This window comes from Tursiops truncatus, chromosome 12, assembly GCF_011762595.2.
Source record: "Tursiops truncatus isolate mTurTru1 chromosome 12, mTurTru1.mat.Y, whole genome shotgun sequence".
In the NCBI taxonomy this organism is placed as follows: domain Eukaryota; kingdom Metazoa; phylum Chordata; class Mammalia; order Artiodactyla; family Delphinidae; genus Tursiops; species Tursiops truncatus.
In genome coordinates this window covers 53,043,799-53,062,490 of record NC_047045.1, presented here as the reverse complement: position 1 = coordinate 53,062,490, position 18,692 = coordinate 53,043,799, and the positions used below count along the sequence as shown (strand labels likewise).

At 42.9% G+C, this 18,692-nt stretch overlaps 1 protein-coding gene across 6 annotated transcripts in view; it reads right to left on the bottom strand.

Annotated features, from left to right (window-relative positions):
- The window catches only part of TPD52L1 (TPD52 like 1), a 99,530-nt gene extending 82,691 nt beyond the window's left edge, over positions 1 to 16,839 (bottom strand). For 4 of the 6 annotated variants that reach the window (XR_012324817.1, XR_012324818.1, XM_019951931.3 and 1 more), the window contains exon 1: positions 16,674 to 16,839. Coding sequence is in view for 4 of the 6 variants with exons in the window: in XM_019951931.3 (XP_019807490.2) it covers positions 16,674 to 16,692 (19 nt within the window). In the remaining 2 variants the exon portion in view is untranslated. The remainder of the gene's footprint in view (positions 1 to 16,673) is intronic. The other 2 variants (XM_019951934.3, XM_073789561.1) reach the window with 2 other exon arrangements.
- Positions 16,840 to 18,692: the final 1,853 nt, after the last annotated feature.

Here is an 18,692-nt window from a genome sequence, read left to right as displayed (position 1 = left end):
GATCTCTTGGAGTGTTTTCAGCCACAAAATGAGGAGACTGTATGAGATCATTTATTAGTCCCTCCCAACTCTAAATTATGATGCTGTTCCTTAAGGACATAAAACAGATTCCAAATGCCATGGAAGTTGACAGAAGAGGGGGATTACCTCCAGGGAGAAGATCAGAAGTTCATTAGTAGCGGGATGGGATCTGACAAGTTGAAATGAGAGGAACCAGCATTCCAGGCGGACAAAACCACCTGATGGAAGGGTCTAACATGGGGAAGTAGAAAGTGGGCTTGGAAAACGAAGGGACAGGAAAACGTCCAATGATGAGCAAGCCATCCAGTGCGGCCAAGAGAGCACTTCACCAGTGTGTTGATGAATACATCGCATAGCTCAAAAAGCTAGTGTGTTAGTAGCAGCCTTTACTGTATCTGCTAGGACGCCAGAGATATTTTCATAGCACAACGGTAGTATTTACACAGGACCTAAACAAACACTTGATTATCAAAATTATGACATCTACTTGTATTAAGATTAGATTTGGGAAGAAAGATATGCTTTTACATTACACAGTTATTTCTTGGGAGCCTATTTTAAAATGACCTTATACTCTACTACTTTATTAGTATAAAAGGCTAATCATGATTCAAGTATTCATTTTACAGAATTCATCTTGAGTTCTATGAAACAGAAAGAATACCCACATCATCTGATATTTCTGTAAGAGGTTTCCTCTTCTCTAAATTCTCAGCAAAGCTAAAAATACTCTCCAGTGAAAGGTCAGTGAAAATGGGAGAAAAATGGACTCACATTCATCAATATTTCAAACCCTCACAGGTTATCAGCAAAGACTTGGGGGAGGTGGCACATTCAGGGAAGGAAATAAGTGTTTTTCAAGTTCAGTAACTTCTTGCAACATGCAGAATAGTGGACATAAGAATATGGACAGGGCTTCCCTGGTGGCGCAGTGGTTGAGAGTCCGCCTGCCGATGCAGGGGACATGGGTTCGTGCCCCGGTCCGGGAGGATCCCACATGCCGCGGAGCGGCTGGGCCCGTGAGCCATGGCCGCTGAGCCTGCACGTCCAGAGCCTGTGCTCCGCAACGGGGAGAGTCCACAACAGTGAGAGGCCCGCGTACCACAAAAAAAAAAAAAGAATATGGACATATTTTCTCATAAATCTCTACAAAATAGAAAGCAGAGCAGGTCACATGCACATTACAGAAGAAAATGCTACCAAATTATTGTAGCTTTTATTTCTATAAATGAGACTTTCATTTGTCCAGTTAAAATAGTTTGAACAGGTTTGCTGATCCAAGGTTTTCGACTGCACTGAAAATCAGCTGCTCAGGTAAAGCATCCCCAAGGGACTGGGCTGCAGTCTCTCCTTCTCGTCCCTCCTCTGCCCTGTTGGACCCTCCGCCCCAGGACAGTCAGAAAAACCTGGGCACCCAAAGCACACGGTTCATTTGCACATCTCATACTGAAGACTATTAAGTATTTGCTCAATATTTGCTTAATGGAGATTGGGAGAAACTGAATATCTATTTCTTTGTTTGCAAAATATACATCAGGTGTCCAATGACCTCTTCTCTTTTGAGCTGTCTCACGAACAAAACTCTATGAAAAAAATGTGAAATTCTATATTGAATAAAGATATCACAGGGGAAACTAAGAGGTGATGATAGCATTTCCTGGGAAAGCACCATTAGAAGCATCTCTTGTCCTAAGTTTCTCTCCTCAGCCTCCAGGCATCTCTTCTTCTCTCCTGCTGTATTTCTTTTTCTCCTGCTAAGGCTCACTCTTTGTGGGTCCTTCCCTCCCTGCTTCCCATATTTCTCCCTTACCCTCTCCCCCGCCCTCTCACTCTCGTTTTCTTAAAAGGAGCAACTTAGTTCTACCCCAGCTTCTATTTTTATGTTGACTCCCCAACACCTAAGTTTAATATCTTCTTCAACATTTCAATCTTGGAAACATTCTGTGACAATGAAAGAATACTGAGAATTCTTACTATCACTCTAGCACTTCTTTAATCTGGAGAGCTTTTATGAGAAGTTATAATAAAAAATTTAAAAAATTATTCATTTCTTATAAAAGTTGAAATGTTCATCCCCTATTACACCCTGCTGGGGTTACATAAGACATTATCCACTCAGTTCTATTCATTCATTCATTCATCGTTTCCTCCATAAATATTTACAGAGTGCTTTCCATGGGCCAGACATTGTTCTGGACACTGGGGATATGGTAATAAAGGAGACAAAGCCCCTGCCCTCAAGGAGCTTAAATGATAGTTGGGAGAAAATGAAGACAAATAGTTATGCATAATATAACATGCCATAGTGCTATGAAGAAAAAGAAGGTAGAGTAAAGGGAATAGATTGTGATGGGGTCTTATATATTTATATTTATACATAAATAGTTTTCATTTGTGCATTATTTATTTTTTGAAACATCTGAAATAGCAAGAGCAGAAATCTGCATTTGTCATTAGGAGCTTTACAGAATATTCAGAAATCTCAAGCATGCTGCTAAGCAACAGAAACCGGGATCTTCAAAGGCCCGCCATCCAGAATACACACCTTGCTCCACAGGCTCTGCATTCCTTCAGCAAGGTTGCACTGTAATAATCAACATCCAAGCCACGAGAGATCAGAAATAAGATCAGCTAACTGAAAAGATAAGCACTGCCAGCACTCCCCACCACCCCGATGATTTATTAAATTATTATGAGAGAAGCAATGGAAAGGAAAGCAAAAAATTTAACCTGTTCGTCCTCAAAACATGTCCAAACGATGAACATTGCTTTGTTATACCTGCATATCTCTAAGCTTTTACCCAAGTAAAGAAAGAAGGAGCCAAAGAGCAATCATTTAAAATATCCTCTTGGGACTTCCCTGGGGGCGCAGTGGTTAAGTGTCCGCCTGCCAATACGGGGGACACGGGTTCGAGCCCTGGTCCGGGAAGATCCCACATGCTGCGGAGCAACTAAGCCCATGAGCCACAACTACTGAGCCCGTGAGCCACAACTGCTGAGCCCATGTGCCACAACTACTGAAGCCCGCGCTCCACAACAAGAGAAGCCACCATGAGAAGCCCGCGCACCACAATGAAGAGTAGCCCCGGCTCACCGCAACTAGAGAAAGCCCGCACCAGCAACGAAGACCCAATGCAGCCAAAAATAAATAAATAAATAAATAAATTTATAAAAATAAAAATTAAATAAAATATCCTCTTGTTAGCAAAACTGCAGTGTGCTTTGGTAGGTAAAATTTATACTTCAGAAAAGAACTTTGCATGCTGGCCAGATGTCCAAATTCCATCAACTTATATACTTATTTCTATCTTCAACCTACTCATCTTTCCTTAGCTCCAGAGAGCTATATTTAATCGTGTGGTAGGTGGTGTACCAAATCCAAAGAATTTTCTGATAAAAGAATGCATTAAACATAGTAACTTGACACCTAACTGCTTCAATAAAAATAGGGTGGTAAGCTCACAAAGAAATGCCATTTGTTTAATAAATACATCTCACCTTTCCTTTTAATTACTGTAATAGTACCCAAGCACCATCCCAAGGGCTTCACGGGCATCATCTCCCTCAGTCATCACCAAACCCACTGGGTGGCCACAACTCTCACCGTTTTGCAGATGACCAAACTGAGACTTGGTTAAGTTAAAGGTCACACAACCAAAAAATGACTGAACTGGGACACGAATCCAAATCTCTGTGACAACATCTGTGCTCTCCACCACTAGGCTAGAGTTCCTTTATCTGACAGAACCTTTATCTTTCTTCTATTTCTTCCTCCTGACTTCTCCCCACATGACCGCACTCATCTTCTCAGCCTGGAGAAACAGCTTATGTGGGTGTACAGTCAATCTCTAAATGAGAAGTACCAGTATCCAGACTAAAATATTAGGAATTACGTTAGGAAATGAAAATACCTAACTTGATTGCAAACTTTCCATATAGAAATGCAAGCAAGCATAGTTCCATCATGGTTGTTTTATACATATAGGAACAGCAGCTCTATATATATAAACATACACACATTTATACGTGTGCATATATACATAGATACATACACAACTTTTTTATTTTTAGAAAGCAACACGGATAAAAGGACTTGAATGAGCCTTTCAAGAACGAGCTAGTCAGTACCTCAAAGGACATCCGATCCAACCCCTCATGTAAGAGGTGAGTAAACAGACCTGAGAGGTGAGGCATAATGATCTCAAAGCCAAGGGTTTGATCAAGAGACAGATGACAGAAACAACAGAAAGCATCTACCCAGGGAAAAATGTGGATTTATACTGAGGAAAGCAGCCAGGGCTCTCTATAGATATCCTTTGGACCATGTGCCTGACTCAAAGTGGAGAGTCCTTTGGGGCAAATGACTGAGCTGGCAAAGCCTGGTAGTTAGGGGAAGGGAGAGAGGAAAATGGGGCACAGACCAGTGGGGAAGCTGGACTCTCTCTGCCTCCTGGATTCCTTCTGTGAGCACGTGATCACATCTACAAACTGACCGCACAGTCGCCAGTCTGCCACAGTAAAAGAAGAGGCCTGCTGATAGAAAGTAAGGGTTACCTTTCATGGTGATACTGGTAGATGGACTCTGGTCTTGCAAGAATGGCAAACCCTGGGTCAGTTTGTTCTTTTTATGGTGGAAGTCGCAGGGAATGGAACACATTTTTTTCATTTATTTAACTACTATGCTTCAAACTATTTTCTTCACATTTTTTTTTTACCATTCATGCAATTATCCAATACTGAACTGAGTCAGTAGAAAGAGCCAGTTGATTTCAGTGGAGCACTAACAAGGAACCAGTAGACTCTCACAAAGATTGTAGCTTGCTTCATTCATTTAATAAATATTGATTGAACCCCTATTATGTGTAAGCTCCAGGTACTGGAGATTGAGCACTGACGAACACAGTAAAATATTTTGGCCTCAGTGAACTTACTTTTAGGAGGGGTAGGAAAAGCCAAGGAAAAAAAATACATTAGGTAAAATATACAGTATGTGAGAGGGGAATAGCGGCTAAAAAGAGAAATGGAAAGCAGGTTAGGGAAATATCAATAGTAAGTGTCTGTGCGCGAGTGGTGAGGGTGTAGGGTGAAGTGTCATGTAAAGAGGCCACGACGACATGATCATCACTAACCTTTGCAGGGCCCACGGCAAGAGCGCAAAGCAGGCACACAGCCTGTCCTCTCTTCCCGCAGACACCCTGCACCATGTTAGCTACCAACTGCCACATGGCATGTTACCATGAAGTTAGCTGCTTCAAATGACATGCTTCTATTATCTCTGAGCTTCTGTGGGTCAGAAACCTGGGCACAGCTTGGCTGGGTCCTCTTTCAGGGTCTCACAGGGCAGTAAGCTGTAACCCAGGTGTCAGTCACAGTACACTCTCTTTTTTCCTTTTTTTTTTTTTTAATTTATTTATTTATTTTTGGTTGCTGCATGTGGGCTTTCTCTAGTTGCAGCGAGCGGGGGCTACTCTTCGTTGTGGTGCACAGGCTTCTCATTGCGGTGGCCTCTCTTGTTGCGGAGCACAGGCTCTAGGTGCACGGGCTTCAGTAGTTGTGGCGCGCGGGCTCAGTAGTTGTGCCTCGTGGGCTCTAGAGCACAGGCTCAGTAGTTGTGGCGCAAGGGCCTAGTTGTTCCACGGCATGTGGGATCTTCCCGGACCAGGGCTCAAACCCGTGTCCCCTGCACTGGCAGGCAGATTCTTAACCACTGTGCCACCAGGGAAGCCCAGCGCTCTCATCTAGAAGTTTGACTGGGGAGAATCCACTTCAAGTCTCACTCAGGTTGTTGGCAGAATAATTTCCTGGCATCTACAGAGCAGAAGGCCTTAGGTTTTTGCTGCCTTCCTCAGGTCCTAGAAAACACCCTCAGTTTCTAGAAGCTGCCCAAAGTTCCTGGTCACGTGAGCTTGTCTAACACAGCTGCTTCCTTCATCAACCCACCAGGAGAGTCTCAACTCCAGTCTGCTAAGACAGAGTATTATTAAAGTAACATAATCAAAGGATAACATCCCATCATGTCTGTCACATGCTGTTAGAAGCGAGTCACAGGTCCCGTCTGAAATCTCAGTGGAAGGACCAAACAGGGGTATGAAAACTGGAAATCATTCATCACCTGGGGTCACCTAGAGGTCTGTCCATCACAAGCACAAACAGGGGCTCCTGTGCACGTGCATGGGGAAGCCTAGCCCAGTGAGTTTATATCGGAACTCTCAAACAGAATGTGCATCAGAATCATTGGGAGGGCATTTTAAAACACAGATGGCTCGCCTCCAAAGTCTCTGATTCAGTAGGTCGAGAGCGGGGCTTAAGAATTTGCACTTCTAACAAGTTCCCAGGTGAAGCCCATGATGCTGTCAAGGGATCACACTGACAACCAGTACCCTAGCCTGTATGTCCAAGCGACTCCCACTGCCAACTCCAAGAGCAGCCTGCCCGTCATCTCTCAGGATGAAGAATGTTCACGCTGGCAGCACGGTCTACTCTTGGAAGGCACAGGCAAGCCTGGTAACACACTGAGGGCTGTTTGGGCAGAGAATTCTGGAGTCCCGGGTACCCAGAGCTCGGTCTAGAAGAAGAGGCATACGTTCTAGGTGGGTCTATAGACTACTCATTCCAGACAAGGCTCACACAGAAGGCTAAAATGGGGTCCTCTAAAGTTAACGGCTCAGGAAAGGTGTCAAGAATTGTGAAGTGTTGGATTTTGCCCCACTTGCAAGCAAACAAATTAGCCTGCCAGTTTCATAGATGTTGGCAGGAGATACAAGACTCCTGGGTCACAGAAAAAAGAAAATGTATTACTCACAACAATAGCAGTAGCCATGGCAACATCATTGCACCAGTTCCCTAAGCCCTAATTCCACAAGGGTGACGTGCTGAGGGCCAGTGGTGCCTGATTACACAGTGGGATGTGTTTCCGTGAGTAGCACCGAGATTAGGATGCTCCGATTTTATACAGGGGCTGCTAGCAAATCTGCACGACATGGGGTCCAGAGGGAGTCCTGATCTTTATTATCTCGGACGGTAAATCTACCTGCCCCTAAGGGAGACAGTCTCTGTCTTCCAAGGCTGCCTGCTATGCAAAACCTCCTTGAAAAGAGCGTCAAGGGAAAATTAGCTGTGAATGCCTGTGCTCACAAGACCAGTTGCGCAGAAACTTGAGAGACCGACAGAGAACTGTCTCCTGACAACAGGGGCCCAGTTGCCAGGACTAAGGGTAACACTGAAGGTACTGTGGGAGAGTTAGGGAAGGTAGCTGAGGGAGAGTTTCTGAGGCAGAAGGCTCAGAAGGCTCAGCTGAAAGGTTCTGAAGAGGCAGCAAAGGGAACTCCAAAGGAAAGCATTAGGAGATAAGGTCGGGGAAACGAGGAGGAAGGGGAATCACGTAGCACCCTTGTGGCCACAGAAAGGACCCTCCTCTCTATTCTTAGTGAAAGGAGGAGTTCCTGCAGACTTCTGAAGCGAGGCATGGCATGACACTACCTGTTTTGAGACGATCACTCTCGTTACTATGCTGGGAATAGACTGAAGACAGGCCAGGGCCCAAGCAGGGAGACCAGCTAGGAAACTCCTGCAGGAACTCAGGTGAGAAATAATGGTGGCCTGGACTAAGGCACGGTCAGCAGAGAGGGTGGGAAGCTGTTCCACTCTCAATATATTGTGAAAATAGAGCTGGCATGACAGACTGGAAACGGGATATGGATATGATGCGGGGGGAACCCCAAAACAAAAACCTTTCCTGGCATAGGTTTTGGGCTTCCATGTTTGAAATGGAGTTGCCATTAGCTGAGATGGCAATAACTTTGGGAGATACTGGGAGACTAGGGTTATTTCAGAGGAAGAAGATCAGAAATTCAATGTTAGACATGTTAAGTTCAAGATTTTAGACATTCATGCAGACGTAGTAAGTGAGTAGCTGAAGGTGAGGGCCAGGTCCAGGCTGGGAAAATAAATTTGGGAGTTGCTGGTTTGTTGGCGTATGGATGGAACTTAAAAGCACAAGTCACGAGGAGCTCACCAAGAGAGCGAGTGCATATAGAAGGCAAAGGAAACTGAGGGGGGGCTTGCGAAGAAGGAGGGGGGGAAAGTGCTTGGCATCCTGGAAACCAAGAGAACAAAGTGCTCCAGGGAGGAGGGAATGAGCAACAGCGCCAAGAGATGCTGGTATGTCAACTAAGATGGGGACGGTCGGAGGACTGACCACTGGATTTTTTTTTTTAAAGAGAAAGAGCTAATTTTCTCTTTCCTCAAAGAGAACCCAAATTCAAAGCAATTACATGGGACCATTATAACTCCACCATATATAACAGGTCCCATTACATTAATCCAAAATATCTATTTTCCCTCAGCCTTGAGGAAGGAATAAGAAGAAAGGACAAAAATCTGAGGAAGGCAACTCTGCAGAGGCAGGCACAGGGCGTCACGGGGAAGAGAGGGCCAAGCAAAACACTGGCATCAGTTCTTTTTTTCCTGAGGTCAGATCTCCACAGGAGGTAGTCTTTGTACTTACATGTTGTGAATTCCTGGGTCATTGCAAACAAGCATATTTAACTGTAAGTACACAACATGTGGGATGACACTAAATATAAGTGGGTTTTTTCTCTACAGTAGCAAAAGTCATAAAAAGTTATATTTGTATCTAATTGTAAGATTTGGGATAGTAGATTATAAAATGTTAGTGCTAATACCACTATTATTTGTCCAGTTCTCTTAATGAGGGAAGTCAGCAACCCCATAACATACCTAATCAAAGAACTTAAGTCAATGTGGTGTGGGCAATATTGTGATTCCAATTCTTTTCAAATGTATACCTGAATCTCTTTTCAGATGTGTGTTTTACCGCTGTTTTTTTACTGTTACTCAACCGGCCTCCCTTTTTCTTCCAATACGAGATTTGCTTTTCAAATGTATTGGATTTTTTATTTGTAAGTACAAGGGCCTTTCTCCCTTGTGGAGGCCAAAACCCTTGCTCGAAAGGAGGGGCCTGGGTCTCAGGCCTTCTCCTGCATGCAAGAGAATCTGTAAAGCATATGCGTTGAGCACTGCCATGAAGTGACCACCTGCCTTCTGGCTGGTGGATACACTCCCCTTACGTCTTCACGTGCAGATTTTATCAAAATAGCAAGATCATATTTCAAAAAATTTCTGCATGTGTGTTCTTGTCTCTATACATTGTATCTATGCATCTTATCTCATCTGTATACATTCTCTGTCACAGGGAAAAAAACGCAAAGTCCTAATCCTTCTTTCAGGGACAGTGTCATTGAGAGTGGACTATGGGAACCTGATGGAACATCTCATAATGACTGCAACCATGCCTGGCACACAGTAGGCCCACAATAGATATTTTCCTTGTCAGTAATGTCCTTCATGGAATGAGGAAAATAGAAATAGGTGAGTGCTTATAAGAACCTTCCAATCACCTGAAATAAACTTTGCAGGAAGAATGAATATCTTGAAATTTCCAGATGGAGACCTGGGGTATCAAAAGAGGAATAACGAGGCCAAAGACTTCAATTTCCTCCTGGCCTAACTCTTGTCCTAACTCTTAAGTAAGGGAACCATCTTTCCATGATGTCTTCATGTAGAAATGAATCCATTTTGAAATCCCGAATGTTGGAAATACTTATAAACAATTTTCTTTTCTGCTCTCATTATTGCTACTCTCAGCTCATTCATGTGCAGGGGGGAACATCGGTGAAAAACAAACAAACAAATATCCAACAGCCAGAGACTCTGAAACTGAGAAATCTGAAGAGATCCCTTCTCACCGTCCCCAATCCCTAGTTATCTTTTTCTTTTGAATGAATCAGTTCTGTTTCCAGGATACTTGACAAGGTGCTCTTGTTATTGATTGACAAAAGAGGTGTCTAATTATAAGAAAATTGCATTTTGCAATTTCCAAGGGCTTGGAGGATTCTATGTTTTAGATACACAGCAGGGAAAATGTAATTTGCGTAAGGTGCAAATAACCATGGATAAGTCTGGAGATGAGGTGTAACATATACACACATTTTCAGTGTGTGGTACATCATTTGGCTATAGCACAAATAGTCAAGTGTCAGATTTCTGTCTTTTGAGAAAGAAGCAATATGGTGGTGAAGAAGGGGTACTCTTGGAGATTTGTGGTTTTATTCTGGGAATTTCACACCCTCTGCATCAAAATGTAACACTTATAAACGACTCACACTGTGAGAAACTATTTAAAATTCATCTTTCCTTGAGGACCCAAAGCTTTCATTTAGCCAACTCAAATTCATTAAAATGTCCTACTGCCTTCCCTGGTACATTAATAGTGATTCTTAATTTAATGTATAGATTTTAAATAAATTACACTTCATTTCTAAAATATTCAGTGAAAAGCAGAATGACAGGCTGGAAAATCCACAGATTGGGGTCATCCTTTACGTGTTCTTAACTGCATCCTAACTCCATAAGTTTAAAAGGTGGCTTCAAAGTGTTGCTGGGGACCTTCCAAAATTGCAGTCATGATGAACGTGCACATACATGGAGAGCAAGCCAGGTTGATGACTGGGACTGCCACTCTCTTTTTTTCAATTGCCATTTTAAAAAATTAATTTTTATTGGAGTATAGTTGATTTACAATGTTGTGTCAGTTTCTGCTGTACAGCAAAGTGAATCAGTTATACATATACATATATCCACTCTTTTTTAGATTCATTTCCTATATAGATCATTACAGAGTATTAAGAAGAGTTTCCTGTGCTATACAATAGGTCCTTATTAGTTATCTATCTTATATATAGCAGTGTGTATATGTCAGTCCCAATCTCCCAGTTTATCCTTTCCCCCTCTTTCCCCCTTGGTAACCATAAGTTTGTTTCAATTGCCATTTTAGACCACAGAAGTTTAACACAGAGATTGCTACAGTAGCTTAAGGACAAACCCTCTGACGATTCAATTTTTTCCACTAGGTACCTTCTTAAAGTAGGTATTGTGCTAACATGCTGGGAGACGGTTAAATTAAAACATACCGGGGTAAACAAGTAATTATAATACTCATGAGACTATAAAAATCTTTCTTTTTTGGGTATTCCTTGAGATGAGTCTTTTTAGCGGGCATCTAGAGTGTATAGACCCTACTTTGTGGAGACAAGCAGGTAGATCCTATGCCTTTTATTTATTTTAAAGTCCTGAGATTACGAGATATAGGTGAACACGAAGTGGAATGACATATTTGAACCATTCCACCTTTGAAATGGCTTTTCCTTGCAGCTGCTGATAAAATTCCGCACTGTTCTAAGCATCACATGGCCTGTGATTTTACAGAATTTCCCATCTTGAAAACAGAACTAAAACAGCCAGCTGTTGCTACATAAGCACCCCTACCCCAACTTGCCATAATTCGGGGCTTATTCTTGCAGACCTCAGCTAATCTGGGTCATATGCCCAGACCTAGACGGTGCCCATATATGCAATGGACAGTATGGTTAAATTCTGCCCTTTTAAAACCCCCTTGACCATACAGAATGTCAAGAAAAATCTATTATTTTTAACTTTGCACAATGACCACTTATACACACCAACTTAAGGAGATGGTATAGAATATTAATAAAATCCCAAAGTGTGCAGTCAAACTCTCTGATTCCAAATCTGGGCTCCAACACATCCAAGATCTATGAATTAAAGGAAGTTGTGCAACTACTCTGTCATTTAGTTTCTTCATCTGTAAAACGAAAATAGCATTACCTTCCTCTTGACTTTGTTGTATTTAGTAATAACATGATTTTTTTTAAGTGCATAATAGCATGGCATCTGGCACTTTAAAAAAATACAGTATTATTGTTTTTATCACCCTCATTGTGAATTAGTTCTAATTAGTACTTTAATACTCAAAAAGTCCCAATGAGATGGAAATATATCATCTAGTTAGTTCTGTGTGCCATTACCCATAGGAATGACTCTTCTTGGTCGACCTCCCTGGAAAGATGACCCATGCCAATCAAACACATCTTTGCTTCCCGTTGGCATATACTGCCCATCACATACTGAGAAATGGTGTAGTATAGTGGTGGAGCTCACACTCTGGACTCAGATGGACTTGCAGTTGAATTCTGCCTGCCTCACTGAATTTTTCTGACCTTCAGTTTTCCCTGTCTATAAAATGAGTTAAAAGTAATAGTATCTATCCCATGGTGTCATTAAAAGATTCAATAAGATAATGCATGTAAAGTTCTTTGCTACTAAAAACATCAGCAAATGTTTACAGAGTACTTACGAAGTGTCAGGTACCGTTTTAAGCACTTTGCATATATTAACTCGTTAAATCCTCATTACAATCCTATGAGATAGCTGTTATTGTTTTCCACACTTTATGTATGGGGAAACCAAGGCCCAGAGAGATCAAATACATTTTTCAGGGTCATGTTAATGATAAGTGACCACGGTAGGATCAAAATACAAGCAGTTTGACTTGATTCTGGAATCTTAACCACTATCCCCTGCTACCTCTCAATAGTGTTTATTGAATATTTGCTATTACTATAGTAATCAATAAATATTTGTTGAAATATTTATTTGACAAATCATTATTTGTCAACATATCAATACTTATATATTATTTACTTAGCTCCCTAAGTACCAAATCTTATGACTGGCCAGAAAAATGGACTTTTTTGCTTATAAGTTTTTTGAAGCAACTTCTCAGATTCTGCCTAGCAAGAGTATCAAGAAAATAAGGTGTATATTAGGGAATGCAATTCAAAATAGGTTCCAATATACTATAATATCTATGATTTGTTATGACTCCATTTCATAAGAATTTTAATTGCAACAATAGTACATGATTTGTTGCAAATGATTGACTTTATCTTATATAAACATCATTAATTACTTTAAAACTTTTATTTAGAGGGAAAATAAAAAAATAGAAGGTAGCTCTGAAGACACTAAGAATGCTCTTCATAATATTTTCAAAAGTCATTAATCAAAATGTGTAATACCTAGCTTCCACAGTTTGAGGTTTATGATTATATGGCCTGAAATGTGGAAAACAGATTTTTTTCCTTGGGTATCTGATCCCTACAATATAAGAGACTTGACCTGTTGCTATTTATGAGAGAAGGGATTATTTTACTGCTTTGTAAAGAAAAAAAAAAAACATGCCTTGTTTACAAAGCAAGAATTTGTTTTCATGGAATATTAATAAAAAGGTTATAACTGTATTCATTTTTCTAGAGCTCATTCCTTGCTTCATTTTCTGTTCTTATCCTGGCTTGTTTTCTTTCATCTGTTTCTAATTTACATTACCTCGCTGTAATGTAATTTACATTACCTTGTTTCATATATCTGTATAAACTGCCCTGAGTTCTTCCTGGAACAAGATCAGTGCAAATAAATGTCCTTTGAGAAAAGTAGAAAGTAAGGTAAATATGACCTTTTCACTTTAATGGAATCTGCAAACAGGATTAATCTGATGTTTACTACTTTATGTCATTCATGGACTTATGAGAACCCTCCTGAGCAGAATGTCTGAATATAAAAAATAGTTACTGGAATTTGGCTGAATAATGGCACCCAAAGATATCAGGTCCCAATCACCGGAACCTCTGAATGTTACCTTATATGGGCAAAGGGTCTCTGCAGATGTGATATAGTTAAGGATTTTGGGATGGGGAGATTATCTTGGATTACCCAAGGGAGCTCTAAATGAAATCACAAGCATTCTTAAAAGAGAGACAGAGGGAGATCTGACAGACAGAAGAGAAGGCAATATGACCACAAAGGCAGAGACTGGAAAGATGCAGCCAAAGAATACCAACAGCCACCAGTAGCTGCAAGAGGTAAGGAAAAATTATCCCTTAGAGCATCCAGAGGGATCGAAGCCTTGCTGACATCTTAATTTTGGTCCAGTGATAGTGACTTTGGACTTCTAGCCTCCTAACTGTGAGAGAAAACATTTCTGTTGTTTTAAGCCACTAAGTTTGCAGTAATTTGTTACAGCAATTATAGGACACTAATACAATTATTAATCTGAATACATACAAGTGTGAAGTGAAATTTTGCCTTTTAACATTAAAGACAATGGGAAAGACAGAAAGTTATTTCCTAGAGTAACGAAATATTGAAAGGTAGTTCAAAAAGATCAGGAACTTTTTACTTTAAAGGACTGCCATATGTTTCAGGAAAATGCTACATTCCTAAATAAATTCTCTGTCTAATATATCATTTTTATGAAAGCAAATTCTCTACTACCAGGAAAACAACTGGCAACGTTGGCCTCCTCTGGGCCTCTCACTGCATACTGTTCTCCAGGCCCTCTTCGTGGAATGGTTCTGCTCCTAACCCCACTTCTGTGTTTTACCTTCTACCAAAGTCAAAGAACATATCTGCAGCATTTCACTTAGGGAAACGTTTCTAGGACCCGCTGCTGCATTTATGGAGCGATGTGTGCAAATCATGTCCATAGCATTTGTGGGGGGGGGGGGGGGGGGTCCCCTGCAAAGTACATGGGGATATCTTATCAGCAGCTGACCACTTAACCTCATTCAGTTTTGCTTTTCTCTAGATCAAGAGGCAGAAAGAGAAGCCATCCCCACTCTAGATAATTCTAAAATAAACGGTGTTGAGGATAGAAACTTGCATTTAGGAAATCACAGGACTCTCTTAGAATCTAAGAGGCAATTCATTTAGCCAGAGTAATGTCCAAAGGGGCAAGAAGATCTTGAACTTGATGTTACAAGAAATTTACATCTTTGACCTGTTTCCTTTCTGGAGAACGGGAAGGACAACACTACCTAGCTCATGAGACTGCTGTGAAGAAGAAATGAGTCAACACATGTAAAGCACAAAGAGCAGAAACAGGGACACAGTGAACAAACTCTGCTGGTTTGATTATCACCTACTAGGCCGGGAGATTTTTCAGGCTCTTGCTACACTGTGGCCCTCTTCTTGTCATTAAGATGCTTGCAATTTTACATTTTACTTATCAAATAACTATCAAATTAATGTCCATCTCTTCCTCTACTGTAAATTTCATGAAGCAGAGATCAAGGCCGTTTTTGCTCCTCCTAGCACAGTGCTTGGCCAAGGAAAGCACTGGAATATTTGTTAAGTATATTTCTCACGTAAAGCAAACGAATAACGCTAGTGGGTCCAATCTGTAGTTTCAGTAACCTGATGAATGTTTCCTATCTGCTGTGCCAGAGTAACAGATTCTGTTACTCACTCACTGCGTGAGTAACCTCACTGAGTAACAGATTCACCTGGGAAGATTTCAAATATACCCATGCCCAGGCCCCAGAGATTCCAATTTGATTGGTCTGGAATCTGCCAGGGCCTGTATTTAAGACTGCAAATAATTCTAATCTGCAAAGCAGGTTGGAAAGCTCCAGCCTTGTTTCCACCTGCTTCAGCTTAGGAGTGAAGGCCTCCAACCTGACCTCTGCGTTTGAATTTGACCAACAACGGTTGGTTGAATTCTCCTTTCCTATTTAGAGAGTGCGGGAAAAAATACTGGAACTGGCAGCTTTATGCACAGGATCTTGGCTGATGGTAAGAACGAGGATGGTTTGTACTGTTCAGACCATCGTAATCCTGGCAGCGAACCTGCTGGGTGGCTCCAGGCCCCAGTATCTGCCAAGTCGCTCACATGCAAGACGCTTGGCCTCTAAAGGGCGAGCACATAGGGTCATGAACCTCTTCTTCCTTTTTTTTTTTAAACGGGTTTTTTATTTATTTTAAAAAGCCTTCACAGAATTTCCCGCAGTGTGTTAGAAAGGTGGTGGTGATTGTTTTAAAGGCTGAACTCTGCCCCCGATCCCTTCTTGGCGTTGCTCCCAAGATAGACCCCAGAGTCAGTGTCCTTCCTACCGGTCTCCTGTTCCACCTCCGCCCACCTCTGTTTCTTTCCACCGACCATTTACTTCCACTCTTGTACGATTCCTTCAGGATTCCCTAACCCTCGTCCGCGTGTGACCCCAAGACACCAGGCTGCCCTTGGTGAAGCGGTCTCGGGCTCCTCGAGCGGGCGACCGCAGGAGCTGGGAGCGTGGCGGCCAGACCGTGGCCGGCGGCCCTGCGCGCCTGGGGAGGCAGAAGTCGCTCCCGACCGTGGGAAACAGGGACACCCGTGTCGAGCTGCTGAAGATCAGCGGGCGGTAACGCTCTCCCGGCCTCGGAAGGCAGGTCCCGGCCCTGCAAACCCCTCGCGTAGCCGGGAGAGCCGGGTCCCCGCGGAACCAGCGCCGCGGCGCGCGCCGCTCTCAGCCCGGGACTTGGGAGCTGCGGAACGCTAGCCCTCCGCTCAGGGCAGGAGGCGTAGCGCTCCCCGCTACTCCCCGCGGGGAGAAGGGAACGAAACACGGACTCCGGTCCCTGCCCAACAGGTTCTTTGGGCGCCCACGAGGCTCGGGAAGCGTGTGGGCGACGGGCTGGGAAAGGAGTAAGGCATTCCGCTGGCGCATTCCCTGCGGAGGGTCCTCTGCACTTAATGCGTCCTTCACTGGTCCCCAGCCCCACAGCAAGTCCTGAGTTTGGGGAGCAGGAATTGCCCCGCAAGCGCGGGTAGGAGCGGAGTTGCGGGCATGTGGTGCGGTCACCCATCAGCTCGGTCCGGGAGCAAAGTTAGGTGATGCAGGGAAAGGGCCTTTACGTTCCCCAGGGCCTGACCCTCAGGGCGGTCGGCGACCACTCACCTCGTGCCTGCGCCTCCATGGTGGCCGACTTCGGACTGAGCGCGGCGGGGGCGCCCGGCGCTTGGAGGAGAAGCAGCAGCGGTGCCCGAGCTCGGAACGCAGCTGACACAGCCGCTCGCGTCCTCTTCCTGCACGCTTGTAGCGAGCGCAGCGCTGAAAGGGCGGGGACCGCGAAGCGGCCTCAGCTGCCCGCTTCTGGTTACCTCCGCCCCTTCCAGTCCACCTGGCCCAGGCCTCGCGGGGAGGGAGCCTACCGCTGGGCGCCACCTGCCGGCCGCTCCGCGCATCGGGCGGACGGCGCCCGCTCCGGGCTGTGGGCGCGTGCTCCGCCCTACGAAGGCTTGAGGTCGGCTGTACCTTCACTGTTTTGTGTATTTGGGTTTTTTTTAGTGAATACATTTATTGATACCCATTTTATATAGTTCAATGAAATAATCCACAAATTTAAAAGCATTTTTCTTTTGGATATCACCATGGTCCATGTAAATACTTAACCGTCAGAATCGTCTGCAAGTAGCACTCCAAGTCACGTGTTTAAGTTTACAGACCTGAATATACATATTTCATTAAACAGTGGCACTTATGTACTCAAGTGATCCAGTGGCTCTGGAATCTATGACTACTGGGCATGTGGGATAAAAATAATCTGTACGTTTAAATCAAGGGAAGGGTATCAATCATCAACAAAAAGAAAAATTATGAATTAATATCCTAGGTGAAGAAAGTTCCACAGTTGACACTTGGTGTCAGAATACTGGAGATGAACTTTTGTGTGTGTGTGTGTGTTTTGTTTTTGTTTTCATGGGACAGTTTATTGTGAATGATGTTGCTAGGCCAATGGCGAGATCCGTGGGCTGCAGCACAGCGGGCCAGTGCCCCGGGGAGAGGAAGGAGGGTGGATTTACAGTAAGGAATCATTGCTCCTGGTAGAAATACAGTGCTAGGTTCCTCTGACATTCTGGACCCCAAATTTTTGTCAACTGATCAGTATATAACTGTTTTATGTGTGTTTCTGTTTAACGATACATCACTTAATACATGCTGTTAACTCATTAACATTGAGCTCCCCGGTCAACAGCCCTATTAAGCTTATTTAACTTAGGAAACCTGAATGAAACTTCTTAAGCTTATTCAATGGATGCATTTCTCCCTAAGGCACAGACTGCCATCTGGCACTTAGGATACCTGACAGCACTTCAGCACTAGGCTTGGGGATCGTTTTAAATAGCAAAATCACCCTCCATAACACACAAAAATAGCCTGTTTATAGTCTGTGAGAAGGGCACTTGTTTCTAATCTGAGTGCTGAAACAAGAAGGTGGAGCTTAGCCTTTTTAGACCTTTGCTGGGAGGTGTGCACATGTTTACCCAAGTTTTTCAGGCCTCTACCCCTGTCCGGGAGGGACCATGAAAGCACTTTATTGATTCTGGTGTCACAAATAAATTTTTGTGGGGAGGCAAATTCACAGATATGGAATCTGCAAATAAAAAGCATCAACTGTGTATATATTTTCTAATCTGAAACCCATGGGTTGTATCTGTAAGTTGATGAAGCAGTCATATTTTCAGAGAAAAGACTAGAAACTCACAGTTCTCTTCTTGGCCTGACCTGGCAATGTGACTAGAAAGCCTGGCAGGGACTAAGAAATATCACCTCCTGTCTCACCTCCTCAGGTCCTTAGCTGTCACAGATCTTCCCCTTTTCTTCCCATCTATACCATCCTCATCTGCAAAAGACAATGTAGTATTTACTTACATTTGCTCTTGAATGATTTGCTGTATTACTCAGTCTTTTTTCTCTCTTAGATGGTAAAGTCTGTCAGGGTCCAGTGTGGGTCTTATATTGAGCCTCTCATATTTCCTGCCAAAGAGCCTTATACAAATTCATAGCTAAAAAAAGATTTATTGAATAAACAATTAACTAACTAGTAGGTTCTATAGTTACTCTCAGAATATAGTCTAATAAACTTAATAGAATCTTACATTTTTGCTTGAAAGAAGGAATACTCATGATTGCCTG